At 39.3% G+C, this 23,765-nt stretch overlaps 1 protein-coding gene across 9 annotated transcripts in view; it reads left to right on the top strand.

Annotated features, from left to right (window-relative positions):
• PDE3A (phosphodiesterase 3A) overlaps positions 1-17,154 on the top strand; it is a 379,994-nt gene extending 362,840 nt beyond the window's left edge. For all 9 annotated transcript variants that reach the window (XM_086404062.1, XM_086404060.1, XM_086404061.1 and 6 more), the window contains one exon: positions 8,682-17,154. In XM_086404062.1, the coding sequence (XP_086260188.1) occupies positions 8,682-8,911 (230 nt within the window). In that variant the 3' untranslated portion in view covers positions 8,912-17,154. The remainder of the gene's footprint in view (positions 1-8,681) is intronic.
• Positions 17,155-23,765: the final 6,611 nt, after the last annotated feature.

The raw sequence follows: 23,765 nt of genomic DNA, 5'->3' as shown, positions 1-23,765 counted from the left end.
TAGTCAAAGTCTGTTTTTCAGAGTATCTTAATGATTTAGCAGTGAAAGGAATCTCAGGTACCAACTAGACCAACAGAGGCTTTTACTGGCTTGGTGGGGAAAGATGCTGAAGTGGTAAGAGGTGGTAATCACCCACTCATTAAATGTTTATTAAGCATCTACTCTGTGCCAGGCATTTTTCCAGATACTAAACATAGAACCATGAACAAATCAGGCCAAAAAAAAAAAATCCGTCCTTACCTTTTTTGACTTGTATTTCCAATGGGGTCAGCAGACACTAGGGAAGACTAATCAGTAAATCTATATGTTAGATGCTGATAAATGCTAGAGTTAAAGAGGATATGAAATATTGCACAGAAAGACTAATATCATGGACAAGATTGTCATGGAATATCTAAATAAGAAAGGTATTTTAAAAAAAAAAACAAAACTGAAAGAAGCAAGGGAGTGACCCATGAAAATAGTTGTGGACAAAGCATTTCAAGGAGAGAGGAAAGCCAGCCATGTAAGGTTCTGCTGTGGACATTGGCTGGGTGTTCAGGAAGCACCAAGAGAGCTGGGAGGCTGGAGCAGAGGAAGTGGGTGGGGAACAGCAGAGGGGGACAGTGGGGACCCAGATGATAGAGGGTTAGAAGGTAGGGTTCTGCAGAATGGAGTTTGGCTTTTTCTCTGAGTAAGATAGGAAGCCATCAGAGGTTTTGAACAGAAAACTTAGTTGATTCAACTTAATGTTTTAACTGGACTGCTTCAACTCTTGCATGGAAAATCTTATGGAGTTTGGGGTGAGCAAGGCTGTAAGCAGGGCAGTGTGTTAAGAGGCTCTTGAAATCATCCAAGTGAGAGATGACTGAGGCGTTGGGCCAGGGCAGTGAGAGTAGCGACAGTGAGAAGTGGTCACATCTGGTCGTTGATTTTGCAGTGTATCGTACAGCCATTCCACTCTCTTCATCTCTTGAAATATTCTCTGCTGTTACTCCTGTCTTAGGGACAAGGATAATTAGGAAAACCAATAACCTTTATAGTGACATTGCACAAATACTGTTCCTGTTTTCATGGAAATACAGTATGCAGTTTCTACCTACTTTCATCAAACACGATCTTACTGTTGGTACTTTTCAAAGCCCTTCCCAAAAATGCTACCAGTGAAAGACACCTTGATCATTTGTTCCTGTTTGTGAGCAGTCAGGAAAATGCATGACATAGTTCATTTTGGCCATCTAGTAGAGAGATAGTCTAATGTGGATATTAACCTATTTCACCATTATGTAAGTGCCCTGTTGTAAGCTCACATAAGCAGAGAAAAAGAACTCATTATTAACCATAAGCTGGGTTCAGTTCAGTTCAGTTCAGTTTAGTCGCTCAGTCGTGTCCGACTCTCTGCGACCCCATGAATCGCAGCACACCAGGCCTCGCTGTCCATCACCAACTCCCGGAGTTCACTGAGACCTACGTCCATCGAGTCAGTGATGCCATCCAGCCATCCCATCCTCTGTCATCTCCTTCTGCTCTTGCCCTGAATCCCTCCCAGCATCAGAGTCTTTTCCAATGAGTCAACTCTTTGCATGAGGTGGCCAAAGTACTGGAGTTTCAGCTTTAGCATCATTCCTTCCAAAGAAATCCCAGGGCTGATCTCCTTCAGAATGGACTGGTTGGATATCCTTGCAGTCCAAGGGACTCTCAAGAGTCTTCTCCAACACCACAGTTCAAAAGCATCAATTCTTTAGTGCTCAGCCTTCTTCACAATCCAACTCTCACATCCATACATGACCACTGAAAAAACCATAGCCTTGACTAAACGAACCTTTGTTAGCAAAGTAATGTCTCTGCTTTTGAATATGCTATCTAGGTTGGTCATAACTTTCCTTCCAAGGAGTAAGTGTCTTTTACTTTCATGGCTGCAGTCACCATCTGCAGTGATGAGATGGAGATGGAGCCCAGAAAAATAAAGTCTGACACTGTTTCCACTGTTTCCCCATCTATTTCCCATGAAGTGATGGGACCGGATGCCATGATCTTTGTTTTCTGAATGTTGAGCTTGAAGCCAACTTTTTCACTCTCCACTTTCACTTTCATCAAGAGGCTTTTGAGTTCCTCTTCACTTTCTGCCATAAGGGTGGTGTCATCTGCATATCTGAGGTTATTGATATTTCTCCCAGCAATCTGGATTCCAGTTTGTGTTTCTTCCAGTCCAGCGTTTCTCATGATGTACTCTGCATATAAGTTAAATAAACAGGGTGACAATATACAGCCTTGATGTACTTCTTTTCCTATTTGGAACCAGTCTGTTGTTCCATGTCCAGTTCTAACTGTTGCTTCCTGACCTGCATACAAATTTCTCAAGAGGCAGATCAGGTGGTCTGGTATTCCCATCTCTTTCAGAATTTTCCACAGTTTATTGTGATCCACACAGTCAAAGGCTTTGGCATAGCCAATAAAGCAGAAATAGATGTTTTTCTGGAACTCTCTTGCTTTTTCCATGATCCAGCAGATGTTGGCAATTTGGTCTATGGTTCCTCTGCCTTTTCTAAAACCAGCTTGAACATCTGGAAGTTCACGGTTCACATATTGCTGAAGCCTGGCTTGGAGAATTTTGAGCATTACTTTACTAGCGTGTGAGATGAGTGCAATTGTGCGGTAGTTTGAGCATTCTTTGGCATTGCCTTTCTTTGGGATTGGAATGAAAACTGACCTTTTCCAGTCCTGTGGCCACTGCTGAGTTTTCCAAATTTGCTGGCATATTGAGTGCAGCACTTTCACAGCATTGTCTTTCAGAATTTGGAATAGCTCAACTGGAATTCTATCACCTCCACTAACTTTGTTCATAGTGATGCTTTCTAAGGCCCACTTGACTTCACATTCCAGGATGTCTGGCTCTAGGTCAGTGATCACACTATCGTGATTATCTGGGTCGTGAAGATCTTTTTTGTACAGTTCTTAGGTGTATTCTTGCCATCTCTTCTTAATATCTTCTGCTTCTGTTAGGTCCATACCATTTCTGTCCTTTATTGAGCCCATCTTTGCCTGAAATGTTCCTTTGGTATCTCTAATTTTCTTGAAGAGATCTCTAGTCTTTCCCATTCTGTTGTTTTCCTCTATTTCTTTGCATTGATCACTGAGGAAGGCTTTCTTATTTCTTCTTGCTGTTCTTTGGAACTCTGCATTCAGATGTTTATATCTTTCCTTTTCTCCTTTGCTTTTCACTTCTCTTCTTTTCACAGCTATTTGTAAGGCCTCCCCAGACAGCCATTTTGCTTTTTTGCATTTCTTTTCCATGGGGATGGTCTTGATCCCTGTCTCCTGTACAATGTCTCGAACCTCATTCCATAGTTCTTCAGGCACTCTATCTATCAGATCTAGGCCCTTAAATCTATTTCTCACTTCCACTGTATAATCATAAGGGATTTGATTTAGGTCATACATGAATGGTCTAGTGGTTCTCCCTACTTTCTTCAATTTAAGTCTGAATTTGGCAATAAGGGGTTCATGGTGTGAGCCACAGTCAGCTCCCGGTCTTGTTTTTGCTGACTATATAGAGCTTCTCCATCTTTGGCTGCAAAGAATATAATCAATCTGATTTCGGTGTTGACCATCTGGTGATGTCCATGTACAGAGTCTTCTATTGTGATGTTGGAAGAGGGTGTTTGTTATGAGCAGTGCATTTTCTTGGCAAAACTATATTAGTCTTTGCCCTGCTTCATTCTGTATTCCAAGGCCAAATTTGCCTGTTACTCCAGGTGTTTCTTGACTTCCTACTTTTGCATTCCAGTCCCCTATAATGAAAAGGACATCTTTTTTGGGTGTTAGTTCTAAAAGGTCTTGGAGGTCTTCATAGAGCCGGAGAGGGGCAAATTTGGTTTTAGGTCAGATTTTTGCTTAAGTTCTTACCTATATATTAATGTTGATACAGTATGAGAGGAAAACCAGATGTTGTTTTTCTTCATTATTCTATTCTCAAGTTAATTTTATTTTATTCCTCTGATGCTTATAAAAAGATTTCTATTAAAAATTCTGTGCTGACCTTGGCATTCAGAGTTAGGAGCCAAGATAGGATTCATGGATTATTTATTCATTTTCTCATTTAATAAACATGCATGATTTTTTTTTTTTTTCATTCAGAGAGCCAGGTAATTCGCTGTCTGACTAAGGGCTGGGCAGTTTTTCCACTGAATGTTATTGGAAAGTGTGGTCAGCTTAGCTACTGGAAAAGCTTTGTTCCCATGGGCCCTACCTGATTGCTATTTGAACTCAAATACATTGAAACAACACACACATAATCTATGCATCAAGAATTAAAGAACCTAGGTTATGAAATTCAACAGGCTCAACCCGTCAACATTGGCTTTAGCAACAAATGCTAAATATCCATTTTGTCTCTGTTCTGTAGAGTTGGGTGGCCATAGTGACTCCCAGATTCTAATGTGTTACTCTCCTGATATTCCCTTTTTTAATCATGCTCACTAAAGTGGGAATGAGAATTCTGTGGATTCTGTTTACTAGTGGCTTCTAAACATCAACTGGTCACCTTACGTTAAAATTTAAGACATCATCAACAATGATTTGATAAACATAGCTTTTGAAAAATTACCTTTGAAGTTTCCCATTATAGCCAAGAAAATGATAAATATTAAGCAGCGTTAGTGTTTAGTAAAATTTGGCCACATGGAATTCTAGAAATAGAGTTGGTGACCACCCAGTTCAGCTGCCTCATTTTACAAAATCTACACTGAGTCTCAGGAGTTTAACAGACATCCCAAAGTGTAGATGGTTTCTGCAGAACCAGAATGGAAACTCAGGTTTCCTCAGTTTTAACTCTATTATTACTGACTCTTAGTAATTTTAATTTCTGAATTCATAATGACTGAGATGGTTAACTTGATTTATCCTAAAATTTAGATTTCAGAAAAAAATAAATTAAATATGCACTGATAATTTCAGCAATCTTCCTAACTTGTGATCTCTCAGGAAATACAGAATAAAATGTTTCAATATAGTATCCTAGGGAAAGAAGGCTTTTTTCCCTACATCATAATTAAATCTGAAAGATTCCTACAGTGAACTAAGAGGTTTCTAATGAAGTACTAAGCTGCATTTAGAATTTGAGCAATGAAAGGACCTTTGTTCTCATTTCAAAAGGTTCCAGTGCTGAACAATTTGGCTCCCAATACAGGCATATTTTAGACCACCTGCGGACTCTAATCTACGCAAATTTATTTGGTACAAACTCCCTTCTACGTCACCTTATTCAGTTTAATTCCAGAGAGGTTTACTGCTAAGGTTGAGCAGCCTTAATAAGAGAACAGCTGCTCTCATGGGGGCTGCCCTGAAAGGAAAAAGAAAAAAATGAGCTTTTGTTAGCTTCTTCCCTGTGAATTCACTGCCATGAATGTGTATACCTTTCAGACGGAATAGTCACCTTGAGCAGTAGAGTATGTCCTATGTCTGATTCAAGTCCATCCTTCAGCCAGTGATTCACCTATAAATGTCTTGACTCAAAGAATTAGGTTAAAAAGTATGTTAACATGTAAAGATTCTCAACAGTAACTGATCTGAACTTAACTGCAATAAAAACAATGTAGAAATAGACAAGGAGATAACTTTGGTAGAAGAGTAATTTTCAAGGTTTGCTCTTAAATATTAAATAGATGCATATATTTTATTGGCTTCTATAGAAAGAATTCAGATTGTTTTAAATTTTAGTTTATTTCCCTTGTTGAGAATCTTATAATTGAAGAAAGTGATATTATACTCCATGCGATCTGCCTGTACACATGCCTGTCACTTACCTGGAATGCTTACTCACCCAGTATATTTCATTCTCATAATTTACACATCCTTTGGGAAAAGTCGTATCTGTTCCCTCGCAGGTTGAGTACCTGATGTTGCCATACTTTGATGTGTCAGAGAGAAATTGTGCTGCATATTCTTAAAAATGACAAGGAAGACTTTCTTCAAGACTCTTGAATAGGGTCTTGAAGAAATAGGAAATAGGAAAGAGGCATTAGACTCGACTGATTGAAACAAAGGCAGGAGGGTTTTTACACACTGGGATGAGCTGGTGATAAAAGTACTAAAGGACCTTAGAGGGGAGTTGGTCAATGTGATTAGGCCACTTGTGTTTGTTAATTGATTCTTATTGAAGTTAGGCTCCTTCCCTCCCATGGAGATGTGGGGAAAGGGACCCTGTCTTCCTGAATAATTGCATTTCAAAGGATTGGCTCTCAGGTCCTTGAGAAAAATGTTTCTGGGTTGTCAAACTACTGAGGCTGGGAGATTTATCTACACTACATAGGAGCAGAGCAAGAAATTGCAGTTACAAGTTTTATAAAGTAGATGCTTTAAGGAAAAAGAGATCAGGGTCCTAGAGTCTGGTAGAAACCTGTCTAAAGTTTAATGAACATGAGGGAAACATTAAGGCTCTCTCGATCACTATGCTGCTGCTGCTGCTAAGCCGCGTCAGTTGTGTCCAACTCTGTGAGACCCCATAGACGGCAGCCCACCAAGCTCTCCAGTCCCTGGGATTCTCCAGGCAAGAACACTGGAGTGGGTTGTCATTTCCTTCTCCAATGCATGAAGGTGAAAAGTGAAAGTGAAGTTGCTCAGTCGTGTCCGACTCTTAGCGACCGCATGGACTGCAGCCCACCAGGCTCCTCCGTCCATGGGATTTCCAGGCAAGAGTACTGGAGTGGGGTGCCATCGCCTTCTCCCTTGATCACTATAGGTCTATCATAAAACATAGCATGTGTATTTCAGTTTTGGTCTTCTGGGCCCTCCCTCCTATAGATGGTAAGCTCCTTCAAGGCAAACACTGAGACTCATTGGTTTTTATTTCTATAGCATCCAGAAAACTGCCATATCAGATCCTGTGTGTCATGCTCTGTTGCTAAGTCGTGTTCCACTCTTTGTGACCCCCGTGGACTGTAGCCCACCAGGCTCCTCTGTCCATGGGGTTTCCCAGGCAAGAATACTGGAGTGGGTTGCCATTTCCTTCTCCAGGGGATCTTCCTGACTCAGAGATCAAACTCACATCTCCTGCATTGCAAGTGGATTCTTTACCACTGAGCCACTAGGGAAGCCCTGCTTGTCAGTTAGCAGGTGGTAAATATAAGCTTATTCATATCATGAATAATATAATTAATATAGAAAATATTTTTTAATTCTTGCTTATGACTATGTGTATCCATTCCCCCTGTCATTCATTCAACTAATTTCCTTATGTGTCTCTATGGTTCAAAAAAAACTTAATTTAATATCCTTTTTCTGAACTGTTTTTATTTTTATTTTTTTTAATTTTATTTTATTTTTAAACTTTACATAATTGTATTAGTTTTGCCAAATATCAAAACTGTTTTTAAAATTGATCTTAACATTTTATAAAGTACAAGAAAAAAATTTTTAATAAAATTGTTGAAGGAATTATCAACATTTCCACAAAAATTTTGGTTGATGGCATATCTCATAGCCATCTGCTTTGTTTGTTTGTTGTTACTATTTGTTTCTTTTTCCTTCCAGATTATACATGATAAATCATTACTGTTTCATTAAGTACCCTCAAATTGCCTTGCAGATCATCCTGGTAACTTGTATTGTTAACTGTTTAATATAGTCTCAAATCAGAATTTCCTGTGAACCACTTTTTCTTACCTTTATTATGTTTATCACTTTATTATGTCAGCACTTCACCATTTACTTGGTACTGTGGAAGAGAAACTAGAAAGAACATAATTCACTTAGTAAAACGTCTGTCCATGGAGAAGTTTACAGTCCAACATGAGAATCTTTGCCTAACTTCCAAATTCTCAGCCCGTGTCTAAAATGATCACTCAAAAGAAGGCACATTGTAATCTGGTTGCTTAGACAAGAACAGCTGCCTGCTTACGCTCTCTGCTTGGAGATTTGCCAGTCCCTGCATGTTCAACATATTCCCCAAATCTGCTTCTCACCTATTGTCTCCTTTCTCAGTTCATCTTGTCACTCACCTGTTCACATCAGAAAGCTCAGGGTTGTCTATGATTCCTCCCTTTTTTCCTCACAGTTGCCAAGTCCTGTTAATTATACCTCACAAATGTATCTCACATTTACCTATGCAACTTCATTTCCATTATCCTGATCCTAGTCCAAGCCACCATCATCATGAAGCATCCTCCCAGCTAGGTCATTTCCCTCTCTTCCTGCCACACTTTAAAGACTTTTTACAACTCAGTATAATTGTCCCTATTTGCTTACTCTCTATCTTACCATTGGAATCAAAGCTCACTGCTTAAGAGTTCGAAATTAATTTTTTTTTAGTCTACAGGAAGCATAACAGTACTATCAAAAGTGTCTTTTAAAAAAACTTTTATGAGTTGAATTGGTTGACAAAGCAAAGAACAATGTAACAAAAAATTACCCCAATAATCTAGGTGGAAATCTTGAGAGCCTGAATAGAGTGGGAGTAATAATTCCAAGATACAAACAGAACCTTGTATTGGATATTACCAGATGTCAAATACTGTTCACAGTACATCTCAAGGATACAGTAATGCTTCTTGCCATCTTCCTCTTACTTCCCCACTCTCAAAAATGATTATTATATACACATCAAGTGTATACATATCATTTGGTACTTAACTCCTATGAATAAGATGGAAAAACTGCCATGTACTTAACACACAAATAAGTAGTCTAATTTGGTGCTTTCTCAGGAAAGAAAATTTTCAAAAGGAGGAAAGTCTACTGTCAAATTACTCAGCACCTCCTGCAGAACCACAAGATGTGGAAGAAAGTCATTGAGGAGGAACAGCGGTTGGCGGGCACAGAGGACCAGTCCCCCCAGCAGCATCCCTCAGAACAGATCCAGGCCATCAGGGAAGAAGACGAAGAAAAGGGGAAGCAGAAAGGAGAGGAGACCCCAGCCCCAAAGCCAAACCAGTGACAATGGATAGGATGAGCTATGTTTCCAAACAGAGTTACTTGTCACACAGACTCTTTTCAAGCCAGCACAATACTTAGACACAACACTGTAGAAATACAAGAAGATGGGCAAATGGCTACGGCATTTTGGGATTCTTCGCATTTTATGTGTTTATTTTTACAGTGAGGTACATGACTTAAAAAACTCTCGCTCAGAGAAGCTTTCACATTGTAACACCAGCTTCCAAGGATTTTTTTTTTTAAAGGAAGAAGTATATATGTGTGTGTGTATATAAGCTGTCACGTAGATCCATGTAAAACATATTCACAGACACACATGCAAACACAGACACACTGAAAGCTGGGATTCCTGGCCCCACAACTTAGTAACATTCATATTAAGATATATAGTGGTCACTGTGATATAATAAATCATAAAGGAAAACAAATGAAGGAAAACAAATCACAAAGGAGATGGTGCGGCTTAGCCCAGAAGCAGTACAGCAAATGAAGTTATGACTAAGGAGCGTTTGCTCTTAGTCCTGAGGGATGAAAGCTCCAGAGCGTTGTTTGAATTCTGATACATCCTGCCAACATTGTATGCGTGTGTGTGAGAGAGAGACAGAAGTGATGCTCAGGTGTATGTACATTTGTGTGCACTAAAGAGAGAATTGGCTTTGGTGGTTCACAGCATGGCTGCAGCAGACGACTCAGCACAGGTGAACAAACAGGATGAAGTGCACTCTGGAGTGTCTCCGCCTCTATCTGGCTTCAGTAGAAGCCCCTCTGCAGACGGAGGGAATTAGCAGGATGAGGGAAGGACAGGGCCACAGGTCTGGTTCTCCTGCCGTCACCAGCCTTAAGCCCGGAAGACCAAGGCATTTTCCAGTCTAGTCGCCGAATGAATGTATACGAGCTGTTTGTGAGTGTGTCTGCCATTCACCTAAGATCAATTCGCCATGGAAGGGGATGGCATTCTTTACACAGAAACACCTCAGAAGGAGCTGGAGTCAGGTCTTTTCATCAGGTGAGAATTCTAAAAGGTAGCCAGAGAAGACCTGGGAAACGACTCTTCACTGGGCTCTCCCATGTCTTAATTTGCTGCAAAATGTGTGGTAGGAAAAGAAAGAAAGGAAGGCAAACAGAAACCCACTCTGGGATAGACGGTGAGAGATGAAGGGGAAAATTTTCAACCTAGGGTTTGGTATTTATTGACATAGTGAAAGCCTGATTCTTGGCGGCCGTTGAAGGTTGACTTTTAGTTGGCTAAAGTTGCATGGACAACCCTGTTGTATTCCATGAGGGGTGTGATGGGGTGGCTTGTATCTGCAGCCTGGCCCATTGTCATGTTTCTTTTGGCAGGGAGGACTCAAGAGGGATTTGGGGGATTGGGCCTATCATTGAAAGTCTTTTTTTTGTTTGTTTTTGGTTTGTTTATCTACACTTGTTTATGTTGTGAGCCAAACCTCTATTTAAAAAAGTTGATACTCACTTTCAATATTTTATTTCATATTATTATATATTTGTCATTAATAGTTATCTTGATGTAAATATAAAGATTTGTGTTTCTGTAGATAGATAACTTTTTTTTTTTAAGGGAAAAGGGAAACATTTTTATAAAGTTCTATTTTAATCACCATTTTTATACATTGTAGCTATCTCCAAACCCAGTAAGAGTGATGGTTCATTTGCATGAGGTCTATGAACACCCACTCATCTACCTGTTCTAATTTAAATAATCATCTGATACAGTTATTTTATGCCAATTAAATGAGGATGCTGCAAACAACGTTTTTTCACTAGTAAGTAACTTCCGGTAACTCTTGGATCCGTGTCTCCCAAGCAAAAGACCGTCTTAATCCCGAATGTTTATAATCAGTGTCCCTTTCTTCCCAAGACTTTTTGCTCATAACTTTTCCTTCAGTACAGCACTATATTCAAGCCTGTTCATCATCTAAACAACCTTAGCTTCCAGTAAATCTAACTTGTAATTTCTACTTTTTATTTCCTCTGAAATCATAGAAAAGAGTGTTTACATTGAAATGCCTTTGTTTCTCATGAATGGATACTCTTCCCTTCTAAAACAATGATTATACAATAATCCATGGCATTCTTAAAGTAAAGCAAACATAGTACATTCAAAAATAAAGTTTCAAGGCAACTTTCCGAATAAGTAGGAAAATGAGAAAATGATCAGATGCATGTAGGTTCTACCTAAATGAGATTTATTTTTTTTTAGTCAATACCAGGTCTTCATTATTTAGGACTTACTGAGTATTTCCCCCTTGTCTTGCCTGTGTGTCCCTATGTTTGCAAAACTTACTGTGAGTCAAATACATTTCCCAAGCAAATTTAACTATTTTCCTTTCGTTGCAAATAACAGAAGGATTTAGAAAAGCACTTATATTCACATACCTCTTATATCTAATTACTTAACAAAGTTAATCTTTTCCCCTGCTCCAAATACCATAAATATAAAAGTCAAGGGGAAAAAAAGGTGTTGAGCAAGTTGAATGGCAGCAAAATACTTCTAAATTCATAACCGTGTATTGGTGGTTTCATCAAAGCTCGGTAACCCCAGCTAGGAGCCAACCTGGCTGCCAGAGTAGACGTCTAAGCACGTGGCCTGATTTTCGTTTTGTTTAAAGTACGTGAAATAATGATAGCTGAAGCAGTGAGAACCTCTTCATTCCAGAACTGTGCTCATTAGTCCAGGCAGATTAACCATTTGATCTTCCAAGATAAATTGCCCATGTGTTAAAGCTAAAAGTCAGTTCAAAAAAAGGAATGGAGATTCATCAAGTGTGTAACTTTCATACGACCCCTACCTACATCCCAAAGGATGCCGAGGGACATGAAAAGATACTTTCTGCTAGTGATGGTCTCCCTGTCCTTGGCGACAGCAATATTACAGTGTTCCCTTCCAGCTCCAAAGCTTACTTCCTGTGGTGCCATTGTATTTGTTGCAACTTACTACATTTTTATATGAGCCTAATTATAGGTGCCATTAGATAAACTCAGGTCTTACAAATGAAGGAACGTCCAGCCCTCTTACGGAAAAGGAGAATTGTATGGACAGCCATGAAGTTAATGGTAGGAAAAGTAGGAATTGGTTACCTTGATGCTTGTGGTCGCTCCCTGTTCAGTAAAAGACCAGGTATACTAAATATGTCACCAATATCATTTCCTGCATGCTGATAGAATGTCTTTCTGGTTATCAATCTAAGCCAACCCTGAGGATATATTGTTTCCTTGGTGAAAACACCACTTTAGCATATTTTTAAACTATAATTTGTTTTTGTAATTTACATAAGACCTGGTTTTGCTCTTAGTCGAAAATGAAGACAGTAGCTCTGTACAGGGATTTATCTATGTTGGTCTTCATCTGAGAAGTGAAGGAATTTCCTCATGTTATGTTTAAGAAAATATCTACTTTCTAAACACAAAAATCCCCATTATGTCTGTTCTGTTTTGATGGAATTCCTGAACAAATCCTAACCATTGCAGTCCCAGTAAAACTAAAGATAAGGCATTGTATGTCAAGTAGGCTTCATTGCACGTATGTATTGTCATTTCCTCACGCCCTTGCCTCTCTACAATTTGCAGTGTCCCGTGTCACCTTCCCAGAGAACTTTCATTGAAGGTAAAAGCTGTGCAAAAGGCATGAGACTCAGGCCTATTCTTTGTCTAAATGATGAAAAAAATATAAATTATTTTCTAAGTAATAAAGATATGAAAATTATCATTGTAAATAAAGTCTAAAGTTTGAAACAACTGCTTTTCAAATGTGAACTATTTGTGTTATGAACAACTGGCAAATGATGAGTTAAAAAAACATTTCTGCTTTAGGAGGTATTTTGGGTGCTTTCATGTTAGTATAGGGATCTCTACTGTCCTTGTCATTTACAAAATTTCTAAAATAATAGTGAAAGCCACAATAAGGGTCTTATAATCCTACTCTTCCATTCTGATTCCTGCTTAATACTTTTCCTTTTTTCAAACTGGCAGAAGACTCCAGTAAAACGGAGTCTGTACACTTTCATAGTCTAGAGTGAATAAAATTCTCCATATAATAATCAGCTAGTGAGTGTGGGGAAAAAAAATCAATAAAATTTCAAATGCTAATAGCTCACTTCCCGATATCTGAGCACTACAATGTCTGTATGCTCTCAGACCAAACTGAATTCCTTTCATCTGCCTTCTCGCCTAACATGCAGCAGAATACTGCATAACCATTGTTCTAGGTCATCCATTTCTTTCATGATTTCTCTATGAAATAAAACTATGACCTTGCTGATACTGTCTGTCCATCCAAATGGAACTCTAGGAGACCAAGGTCTTTCCTGGTGGTCCAGTGGTTAAGATTCCACACTTCCAATGCAGGGGGTTGTGGTGTGGGTTCGTTCCCTGGTCGGCAAAGAAAGATCCCACATGCTGCACTGCATGACCACACTCCCCCCACCCCCTGCCAAAATAGAACAATTGGCCATTTTAGGTGACAAACATTCTGGAATTAAACCATGCTTAGCATTTCTAATCAGAGGGAAATATACCAGTTTTAGGTCTTATATTCTTTTGTTCCTCCAGAAAATACTCAAATTCTTATTGTGAATTTGAGGATAAAGTAATTAAGCACTGAGTCAAAGAACAAGCAGTGCATTAGATAATGAATTTAAATTGAGGTTTGCATAAGTATTTGTGGCTTGTCACGAGTGAGCCATGGCTAGGGAGGAACAAGGACATGTTTTTCAATCTATATTATGCACCAGAGATGCTAGCTCATTTGTGCTGCCATGTAACACAGTTCATTTGTTAAAGTGTTGCTGCTTTTACCTCATCTGAACTGATCTTTATGTTCACACTATCAAATCATTCTAACAGCAGGTTAACAATGTTGACAAAAAATAATTGAACATTTTGTTGCTAAATATGTTTGAAAATAGAAAACTGAAGATTAAGGCATTATTTACTTGGTGGAACTCAATATCATGATCCAAAAAATACTAATCTGGTATAAATTGTTTTTATATTCCATACAGTAAGACCATATGAGGCTCTTATGAATCCAAATTCCCCATCTAAAGGCAGCTAGTTATTTTCCCTGTCATACTTATAAGGTTGATTATATTGATAGGCATTGATATCATGGATTTCTACTTCCCTGAGAAGTTGTGGAGCAAAGAAGAAAAGGCAAGCCTTATTATTGATAAGAAATACTGAATATGTCCACGTTCAGACAAATTTTCTCAATTGTTTCACATTAAGACGTGATTCTTTAATCATGCACATAATTCAAACAAAAAATGCTTCAAAGAGAATAATATTAAATCATCATACATACCTACTATAAAGAATGTTAAATTTCAGTATTTGAAACAAAGCTTTTAATCAATTCATATGAAACCCACAAAATGATATTTCATAGTGTAGAGATGCTAAATGTTTTGCTATAATCAGAACTACTATTATGTAACAGAAAACTAGAAAAAATATTTAATTCTTTGTCCAATACTCTGTGTGCCTCAGGGAGGAAAATATTTTATGAAGAGTCCAATAAATACATGAAATAGATAAAAATAAATTTAGTTCCCATAATTTAATTAGATTTAGGGTATAGAGCCTGAATTATCCCAAGAAAGAGAAATGCATTATCTAGCAATTTGTCGTGGTTAGCAACTTCACTTTCCCTTTTCACTTTCATGCATTAGAGAAGGAAATAGCAACCCACTCCAGTGTTCTTGCCTGGAGAATCCCAGGGACGGGGGAGCCTGGTGGGCTGCCGTCTATGGGGTCGCACAGAGTCGGATACGACTGAAGTGACTTAGCAGCAGCAACAGGTTGTTTTAAGATAAATGTTAGTCACTCAGGCATGCCCAACTCTGTAACCCCATGGACGGCAGCCCACCAGGCTCCTCTGTACATGGGATTTTCCAGGCAAGGATACTGGAATTGGTTGCCATTTCCTTCTCCAGGGGATCTTCCCGACCCAGGGATCAAACCAGGGTCTTCTGAACTGCAGGCAGATTTTTTACCAAGTGAGGTAGGAGGGAAGCCCTTGTTTTAAGATAAATGATTTACTAATGTAGATTGTATTTCACTAAATTCTAACACAGTTAAGAACCCAAATACTTATCTTCATTACTGAGAAAAATTAAATCTTACTAATCTTTCACAGAGCAAGCACTGACCAGTTAATAAACCACACACACTACAAGACTGATCAAATGGTAGGTTAAAATTTGAAATTCACAAGTATAAAAGTAATTTAAAAAATATTTTGAAGCATAAATGCTTTAAATTTTTGGTGTAAGTAGAAATATCTATTTCAAATGAAACACACAAATTTTTTTGACCAAAAAAAGTCAAATTATAGGGAAAAAGTATAACTTATCTCCAGTTTTACTTGTCTAACTCAAAATTAGTACAGGAAAAATCCATCAGAAATTCTCTTCTCCTATGATAAGGAGAAAGAGGACTTTCACCTCATTTTAATGCACTACCCTAGTTTCATCATGCAGCCTAATGGTACTAAAAACCAAAAAAGAAAAAAAAAAAAAAAAAGCAGTGGATTGGGAGTAAACACTGCACAAAACTTGAAGGCTCATCCCAGGACCCCTCTCCATCTTTTTTCTGGCAAACCAATTTAGTTCTTAGTTACTCTAGAGCAAAGGGACTTAATGGATCCATATTTCAACCCTGACTTCCTTTTACAATCAGCACTTACACACACATTTTGCAATGTGAACTAGCCCTTGGCTGCTTGAATACTTTTTGAAGGGAGGGATTTTTTTTTTAATCTAGTAATTTTTCTTGCTATATAATAACAAAATATTCATATAGTTTAATGTGAAATTAAAAGTAATTATCTAAAGATGTTTTCTTTGTGTATATTGGTTGTTAGTTGATATAATTTTCCATCACTTTTCTTTTGAAAGTTGATTATATTTATGACTCAAAAATACATATTATACCAGATATTTCATTTTAGCTACGTATAAGCGTAATCCAGTACTACAGTATTTCTATCTTTAAATAACAACCCTGACGTATCTATTTATCACCTGTCAGTGGAGTTTCAATGGCTTGACATTAAGTATATATTTGTTAATTAGTTTTAAAAAATCACTATTTTAATACTCTGTAAAATATGTGCATGGGATATTTTGCTATATTTGCTTAACTGGTAAATGGCAGTTTTTGCCATTTATGAATGTCAGTTCATTTCCTAATACATTCTCACAGAAGAATGCATACTGTTTCTATTTCAACAAGAATAGTGTTTTAGTTGACAAGCACTGGAAATAAATTATCTCTAATTCCAATTACCCCCTAATATTTCTTGCTACAGATTTTTTTTGTCATACAAATCACAAAATGAAATTGGTGCTCCTTCAGATATTCTGAAATTTGCAATGCAAAATAATGAAAACAAGACTCTCCCTGGCTTTTTATAATAATATTAAGATATGCAACTGAAAGAACTTTAACTCAGAGTATTTTGGGTTTGGACTGGTTTGGTTAAATTGATTTGGGTTTGGGTGTTAAAATATGTTGTGATTCTTGGTGGGGCAGTTGCTCTGATCAGTCATTACCTCTTCCTGACAAAAACTTTCATTGAAAAGTTCAAATTAGCATGTCCCAAATATTTGTCTCTGTATCATTTTTAAACCAGAGAGTATTGAATTAATTTAATTTAGTATTCCTAAAAAGCAATATTTTCAAATAACTACCAAAGTAACACTGTAAGGGATGTCATTTGTACATGATGATGATTTTTAATAATGTAATGCTCATCAATCTTGACAAACCTGAATATGTTTGTTAATAACTTTCCAAATTTATCAGCTTTTAAAAAGAAGAGAATGAGGCATTGAACTTAAATTATCATTTTGCAGTTGAAATAAATATTGTCTTCTCACCTGTATCTTGCACTTAATATATGTAGCAATACTTTGTATTGTCCTATAACAAGTATTTGTTAAGTGACCTAGTTAATGACTGATAAATGTTTTGTAAAAAGTAGAATCTGTACAGAAAAAAAATTAGATAAATTGTATTTATTTTTATTATTTTTTAGCTTAGACACTATAATGATGCTCCTTTTTGGCCAGAATTACTGGAAGTGCCTCTTGGTTTTATATAGGTTATATATATTAATGTTATAGTAAATATATACTCAAAATTATTAGAATTGTGTCACACATGATTGATGTGGATGTTACAATGTGAAGACAATGTATAATATAAATATTCTGTGGTATCATGTATGATGTAGTCATTTCTATAACCAAAGCTCTCCATTCAGTTTCAAAAGCATCCTTTCTTCTCATATTCAAATACAGTAGCCTGTACCCAGCCTACACTGTAATGCTGCATTTAGCCTTCCTACAACTTCCAAGGACTGCTGGAGACTTCTATTCCCATGGTTACATACCTCTTCCTAACACTGATGAATTCTTAGCTGCATTAATCTTCATCTAACTTTCTTCAGCTAAACTTATAGCCACCCAAGATATCTACCCTCTAATCCCTGAGAAACTGTAAACATGTAAAATTACTGTGTCCTTTCTCTAACTGAATAGTTAGCACCAAAACCAAGATAACCAGATTTCTGATAGTTAGCTTCCAAGTCCTATAAAATACACAGTGCTGCCATTTATACCATGAATGCAACAATCTATCCTAGATTGTCTATGAATATCCAGTGTATCTGAGTATTTGTTGTACAGACTCAGTATTGGTTTTGTTCTGTGAAGATAAAAAGTTTACAAAACTTTGAATGATTTGAAAACACTCAAATAGAGTTCTCTGAAACAAACAAAAGCAAAATGCAATTTCTATTCAAAGGTCCCAAGGAATCAATTCTTCAATCTACACAGATCAATTTCCCCATGACCTATGAAACAAAATTCCAATGTCTAAGCCTATTATATTCAAAGCTCCCTTCATTCTGGCCTCAAACCATTCCCCCATCTAAAGGAACAAGCTATTTATTATTTATATTCCTCTATCTTAGGCAAATCAATTTAGTGGGGTATTTTCACACTCTGTATAGATATATTATCTTTCTCCCTTTATGCATACACTCACATACATAACACACACCCACACACACACAAATTCTTCCAACTAGACACAACACAACAGGACTAAATTGACTATGTTTCTTGAGTTCTGCACTCTATCCATCTCCCAATTCTCTTATAGTGATACTCTGGTCCTTACAGAAAGGAGATAATAAGTAGGTAGTCCAATCTTAACTTTCATCTCCTTCTTGCATTAGGTGCTACCAAACCGGCCTTAGATAGGGAAGTTAATTTATGTGATGAGGTAAGGATGATAGGCAAATTATAATGAAGCCTGAGATCCAGGACAGAGGAGAGGGTTGGCCAAGGTCATGGCCTAAAATAGCCTCAGAGAGCAGCTCAGTATGTCCTTGGGCATACTAATCCACACCTGATCCAACTCTACAGATCACTCCTGCTCCCACTGAGCCACATGAGGTGGAGCTTGTGAAATGGGTACCACACCCTGACCAATGAAAAGAAAAAACAGAATTAGTTCTTACATAATTAGAAAAACTTCTACCCATTTGGTTATAAGCAACAGTCTTGCTTCTTTTAAATCCCGGAACCACTCCATGTCCAATTCATTCTTTCTTATACCATTACTGGCTTAAGAAAGGAGACCCAGGGTCTTCCTGGTGGCTCAGTGGTAAAGAATTCGCCTGCCAATTCTCTCCCTGTCTCTCACAGGAGACACAGGTTCAATCCCTGATCCAGGAAAATCTCACATGCAGCAGAGCCTGTGCTCTAGAGCCTGGGAGCCACACTACTGAGCCTGTGTACCCTGGAGCCCATGCCCCACAACCAGAGAAGCCACCACAGTGAGAAGCCTGCACGTCACAGCTACAGAGTAGCCCCCACTCGTGGCAACTAGAGAAAAACCCTTGCAGCAACAAAAACCCAGCGCAGCCAAAAATTAAAAAAATAAACAGCTCTTTAAAAAAATAAAGACCCAGGTCCACCTCTGCTGTAATCTGACAGATGTGAAGAGTTGTTGAGTGGCCCGTGCTGTTTTCTGGAATCATCTGGGCTACTAGGACCAGACAGAGTGGGATGGGAGAGGGGAGTGTCGCTTCACACTTTCAGTTACAGTCAGGGGATGGAATAGCTCCTCCTCCATTGTCAAAGTGACTGGCTTTTCCCCACCAGATGCCAAAGGTGAATTCATAGAAGACTTGGACTCTATCCTTCAGGGACTTCAAAGTAGATAAAGATGATATATTAGTTTTCTATTTCTGCCATAAGAAATTACCACAAAATTCGTAACTTAAAACCAGGCAAACTTATTAACTTGCAGCTCTGTCAGAAGTCCGGACGGGCTTGGCTGGGCTGTACTTTGGGTCTCTCATAAGACTGAAATCAAGTGTTTGCCAGCCTGGCCTCTTTTCTGAAATGTCTAGAATCATTCAGCTTGTTGGCAGAATACAGTTCCTTCCAATTACAGGGCCGAGGTTCCGTTTCTTTACTGACATTCCTCTGGGAACCTCTCTTAGCTTCTAAGTTCCTCTGAGCATTGCCCCTCTCACGCAGCTCCCATTCTACCTTCAGACTAGCAGTGACATATGATTCCTTCTTATATTCTGCAACTTTCTAATTTCTGCTGCTGTTGTTGCATTCTTTCTTACTCCAGCTCCTGAAAATTTTCTGCTTTTAAGGACCCATGTGATTACCTTAGATCCAAATGATCCAAGCTCATCTCCCTATATTAAGATCTTTAACGTGAATTACACCTGGAAACTCTTTTGCCATGTGAAAATGAGTGTTAGTGGCTCAGTCAGGTCTGACTCTTTGTGACCCCATGAACTATAGCCCGCCAGGCTCCTCTGCCCATGGAATTCTCCATATAAGGATACTGGAGTGGGGTATGCAACCATACCCTTCTCCAGGGGATCCTCCCAACCCAGGGATTGAATCCGGGTGTCCCACATTGCAGGCGGTAATCTGCATTGCAGGCAGATTCTTTACCTTTGAACATATTTACAGTTTCTTGGGGACTGCTGCTGCTGCTGCTGCTGCTAAGTCGCTTCAGTCGTGTCTGACTCTGTGCGACCCCATAGACGGCAGCCCAACAGGCTCCCCCATCCCTGGGATTCTCCAGGCAAGAACACTGGAGTGGGTTGCCATTTCCTTCTCCAATGCATGAAAGTGAAAAAATAAAGTGAAGTCACTCAGTCGTGTCCAACTCCTAGCGACCCCATGGATTGCAGCCCACCAGGCCCCTCCATCCATGGGATTTTCCAGGCAAGAGTACTGGAGTGGGGTGCCATCGCCTTCTCCATCTTGGGGACTAGAGGCTAGATATTTTTGGTGGCTATAATTTTATCTTCCACAAATCATGAAAAGAATGAGGAACACAGTTAATAATGAAGGCATATGGACCACACAGCTGTTCCACGTCATGGAAGCTCATGTCCATAATGAAACTGGTAGCTCAGTTTTAAAAAGCCAGCAGTGACAATGGTGAAAGCGGGAAAGGCCCAGTCTAGAGAACACTGCAACAGCCTATTGAAAATAAGCTGTTGGGGGGACTCCAATCAAGATGGTGGGATACAAGGACACAGAGTTCACCTCCTCTCACAAATACATCAAAACATGCACCTACACATGGGACAGTTCTCACAGAACACCTACTGAACACTGGCAGAAGGTCTCAGAAACCCAGAAGTGCAAGAATGATCTCCACATAACTGGTCAGGAGGAAATTAAAAAAAAAAATCTGGGAAGGGACCTGCCCCACTGGGAGAGAGCTACAAAAGAGGAAATAGTCTTGCACCCTGGGAAGACCCCTTCACCGTGTAGAGATAGACTGGGGGGGGGAAGGGAGCTTCAGAATCTTAGGGGAGAGCACAGCGATGGGCTTGCAGCAGACAGAGCAGAGGAAGAGCTGCACAGATGGTCCCACCCTGCACCCCCAAACCTGGGATGTGCATCTACTGGTATAGGCAGGGGCCAGGTGCTGAAACTCAAGCCATAGAGGACAGATCCGGGACAGGACTGGGTTAGCTGTGCAGAGACAGCCTAAAGGGGTTAGAGTGTGGTAGTGCTGCAACCCAGAGTGTACACAGAAGAAGCCGGGGCTTGCCACAGTGCCATTGTTGAGGTGCGCGCAAAGGAAGGAGTAGAGCCCACCATAGCAGCCTCATTCTAGGTATGCTCATAATGGGCGTGGTGCCACCATTGAAACCCTATTGTTAATGCACATACAAGCAAAGAAAAAGATGGGCCTACCATAGCAACTTTTTTCTCCAAGCACTCTCATCTGGCTTAGTGCTACCTCTATGAGCTCTGGGAATATGCAGGTGCCCAGTGGGTTACCCATTCACAGGCAGGGCTGAAATCAGAGCTGATCCCCAGGGGCCATGCAAATTATGAAGCAGGGCTGAAATCTGAGGCTTCTCCCTATGCCAGTGTGATCCACAGATTTACCACTGCTGGCTTTGGAAACTCAGCATCTTCAGGACATCCTTGTGAACAGTGGGTGCTCCCATGACTGAGATGGCTCAGACCTTAGAACCTATAGGTTTCACGGGCGCATGTACATGGAGGCAGGGCTGGACCAGGGTCTGGGCTGTCTCCATAACTCCCAAGGAGGGTCCAGATGTAGGACTACTGAAAACAGTCCTAGTAATCTGACTTCAGTGGCTCTGAGCCTACAGATGTACATTACGGCTTTGTAAAATGCCTTAGGGACACCAGGGCCAATTGCCAGCATTCCCGTGGTTGAGGTGGGGCTGTCAGTGTCCAAAACAGTATACTTTGTAAGTCCATACAATGGGTGATGGGCAAGACCATAAAGCTCACATCCTGGTAGACAGCTTCAGTGGAGGGATATTCAGTAGCTCCACTCCCAGTGGGAGCACTCCAATAGTCCACCCATCTCACACTGCAGCTCAAAAACAGATCTGGGGACTTCTACTCCAATAACTAGGGAGGAGACTCTTCCCCTGAAAGGGCTGTTACAATCACACAGCAAAGAAGAGGCTTCACTCAACATCCAGTGAAGGCTTTTGGTCACCACAACACAAGTCACACCACTTACGAAGGGGATAATAGCCAGTACAAACTGAGGAAGGAGGTGGAAGGCATCCACACTAAAAACAGACCTCAAACCAAAACTATTAACCCCACATAGGCTACATTGGGATGCTCCCATATAAAGACAGTCCTCTAAGAACAGTAATTTTTTTTTCTTCTAGACACATATAGTAAAAGAAATATAAGCAAAAATGAAGCATAAGAACCACTCCATATTACAAGATCAAGCAATGCCTGAAAGAAGGAATAAAACAGACCACTTAAGTCTAATCGCCTGCAAATGCCAGAGACCTGGGTTCAATCCCTGGATTGGGAAGATCCCCTAGAGAAGGGAAACGCTACTGACTCCAGGATTCTTGCTGGAGAATCCCCTTTGATAGAAGGCTACTCTGATAGCTTAGTTGGTAGCAAATCCACCTGCAATGCAGGAGACCCAGGTTTGATTACTGGATCGGGAAGATCCACTGGAGAAGGGATAGGCTACCCACTCCAGTATTCTTGGGCTTCCCTTTTGGCTCAGCAGTAAAGAATCTGCCTGCAATGTAAGAGACCTGGGTTCAATCCTTGGGTTGGAAAGATACCCTGGAGAAGGGACCAGCTACCCACTCCAGTATTCTGGCCTAGAGAATTCCATGGACTGTATAGTCCATGGGGTTGCAAAGAGTCGGACATGACTAAGAGACTTTCACTTAAGTCTAATAGGCACTTTTTAAAAAGGAGATAATGAAAATACTGAAGGACTTAAGAAAGAATATTAATAAAATGCAGATTACTCTAAAAAGGAACTAGAAAACATAGAGTGGCCAAGAAAAATTAGAAAATCTATTTGCTGAAACAAAAACTGAGCTACAGGTAATGAATGAATAACAGATTGAATAATACAGAAGAACAAATAAGTGATCTAGAAGATAGAATAATGGAAATCACCCAACGAGAAGAGCAGACAGGTACTTCCCTGGTGGTCCAGTGGCTAAGACTCTGAACCCCCAATGCAGGGGACCCAGGTTTGATCCCTGGTTAGGGAAATAGATCCTGCATGTCACAACTAAAGATCCCATGTGCTGCATGCAACTAAGAACAGCAGACAGAAAGCCAAATGCAAACAATGAAAGCAATATAAGAAACCTATGGAATAATATAAAGCATGCCAATCTAAGCATAACAGGGATTCCAGAAGGAAAGAAAGAGAAAGGGGATCAAAATGTATTTGAAGAAGTTATGGCTGAAAACTTCCCAAACCTAAAGAAGGAAACATATCCAGGCATCAGAAAAAAAGAGGGTCTCAAACAAACCTTCAAACAGACCTTCACCAAGATATTTTTTTTCAATATTTTTTAAATTATTTATTTATATTTTGGCTGTACCACGCAGCATATGGGATCTTATTTCTCTGACCAGGGATTGAACTCCCAACCCCTTCACTGGAAGCACAGTCTCAACTACTGCACTGCCATAGAAGTCCCCCAAGACATACTATAACTAAAATGGCCAAAGTTAAAGACAAAGGCAGCATTCAAAAGCAGCAATAATAAAAAAGAGTTAATTTAAAGTGAACCCCCATAAGGCTATCAGATAACTCCTATGTAGAAATGTTGCAGGTCAGAAGAGAGTAGCAAGATACATTCAAAGTCTTGAAAGGGAAAAATTTTCAACCAAGACTACTGTAACCAGCAAAACTATTATTTAGTATAGAAGAAGAGAGAAAGTATTTCTCAGACAAGCAAAAACTAAAGGAATACAGGAATACTAAACTTATCCTAAAAGAAATATTGAAAG

This window comes from Bos grunniens, chromosome 5 (assembly GCF_055505025.1).
Source record: "Bos grunniens cultivar Pamir isolate PY7600 chromosome 5, Bosgru_T2T1.0, whole genome shotgun sequence".
Classification (NCBI taxonomy): domain Eukaryota; kingdom Metazoa; phylum Chordata; class Mammalia; order Artiodactyla; family Bovidae; genus Bos; species Bos grunniens.
The sequence above is the reverse complement of the archived record's forward strand: the minus strand, read 5'-3'. Positions and strand labels throughout refer to the sequence as shown.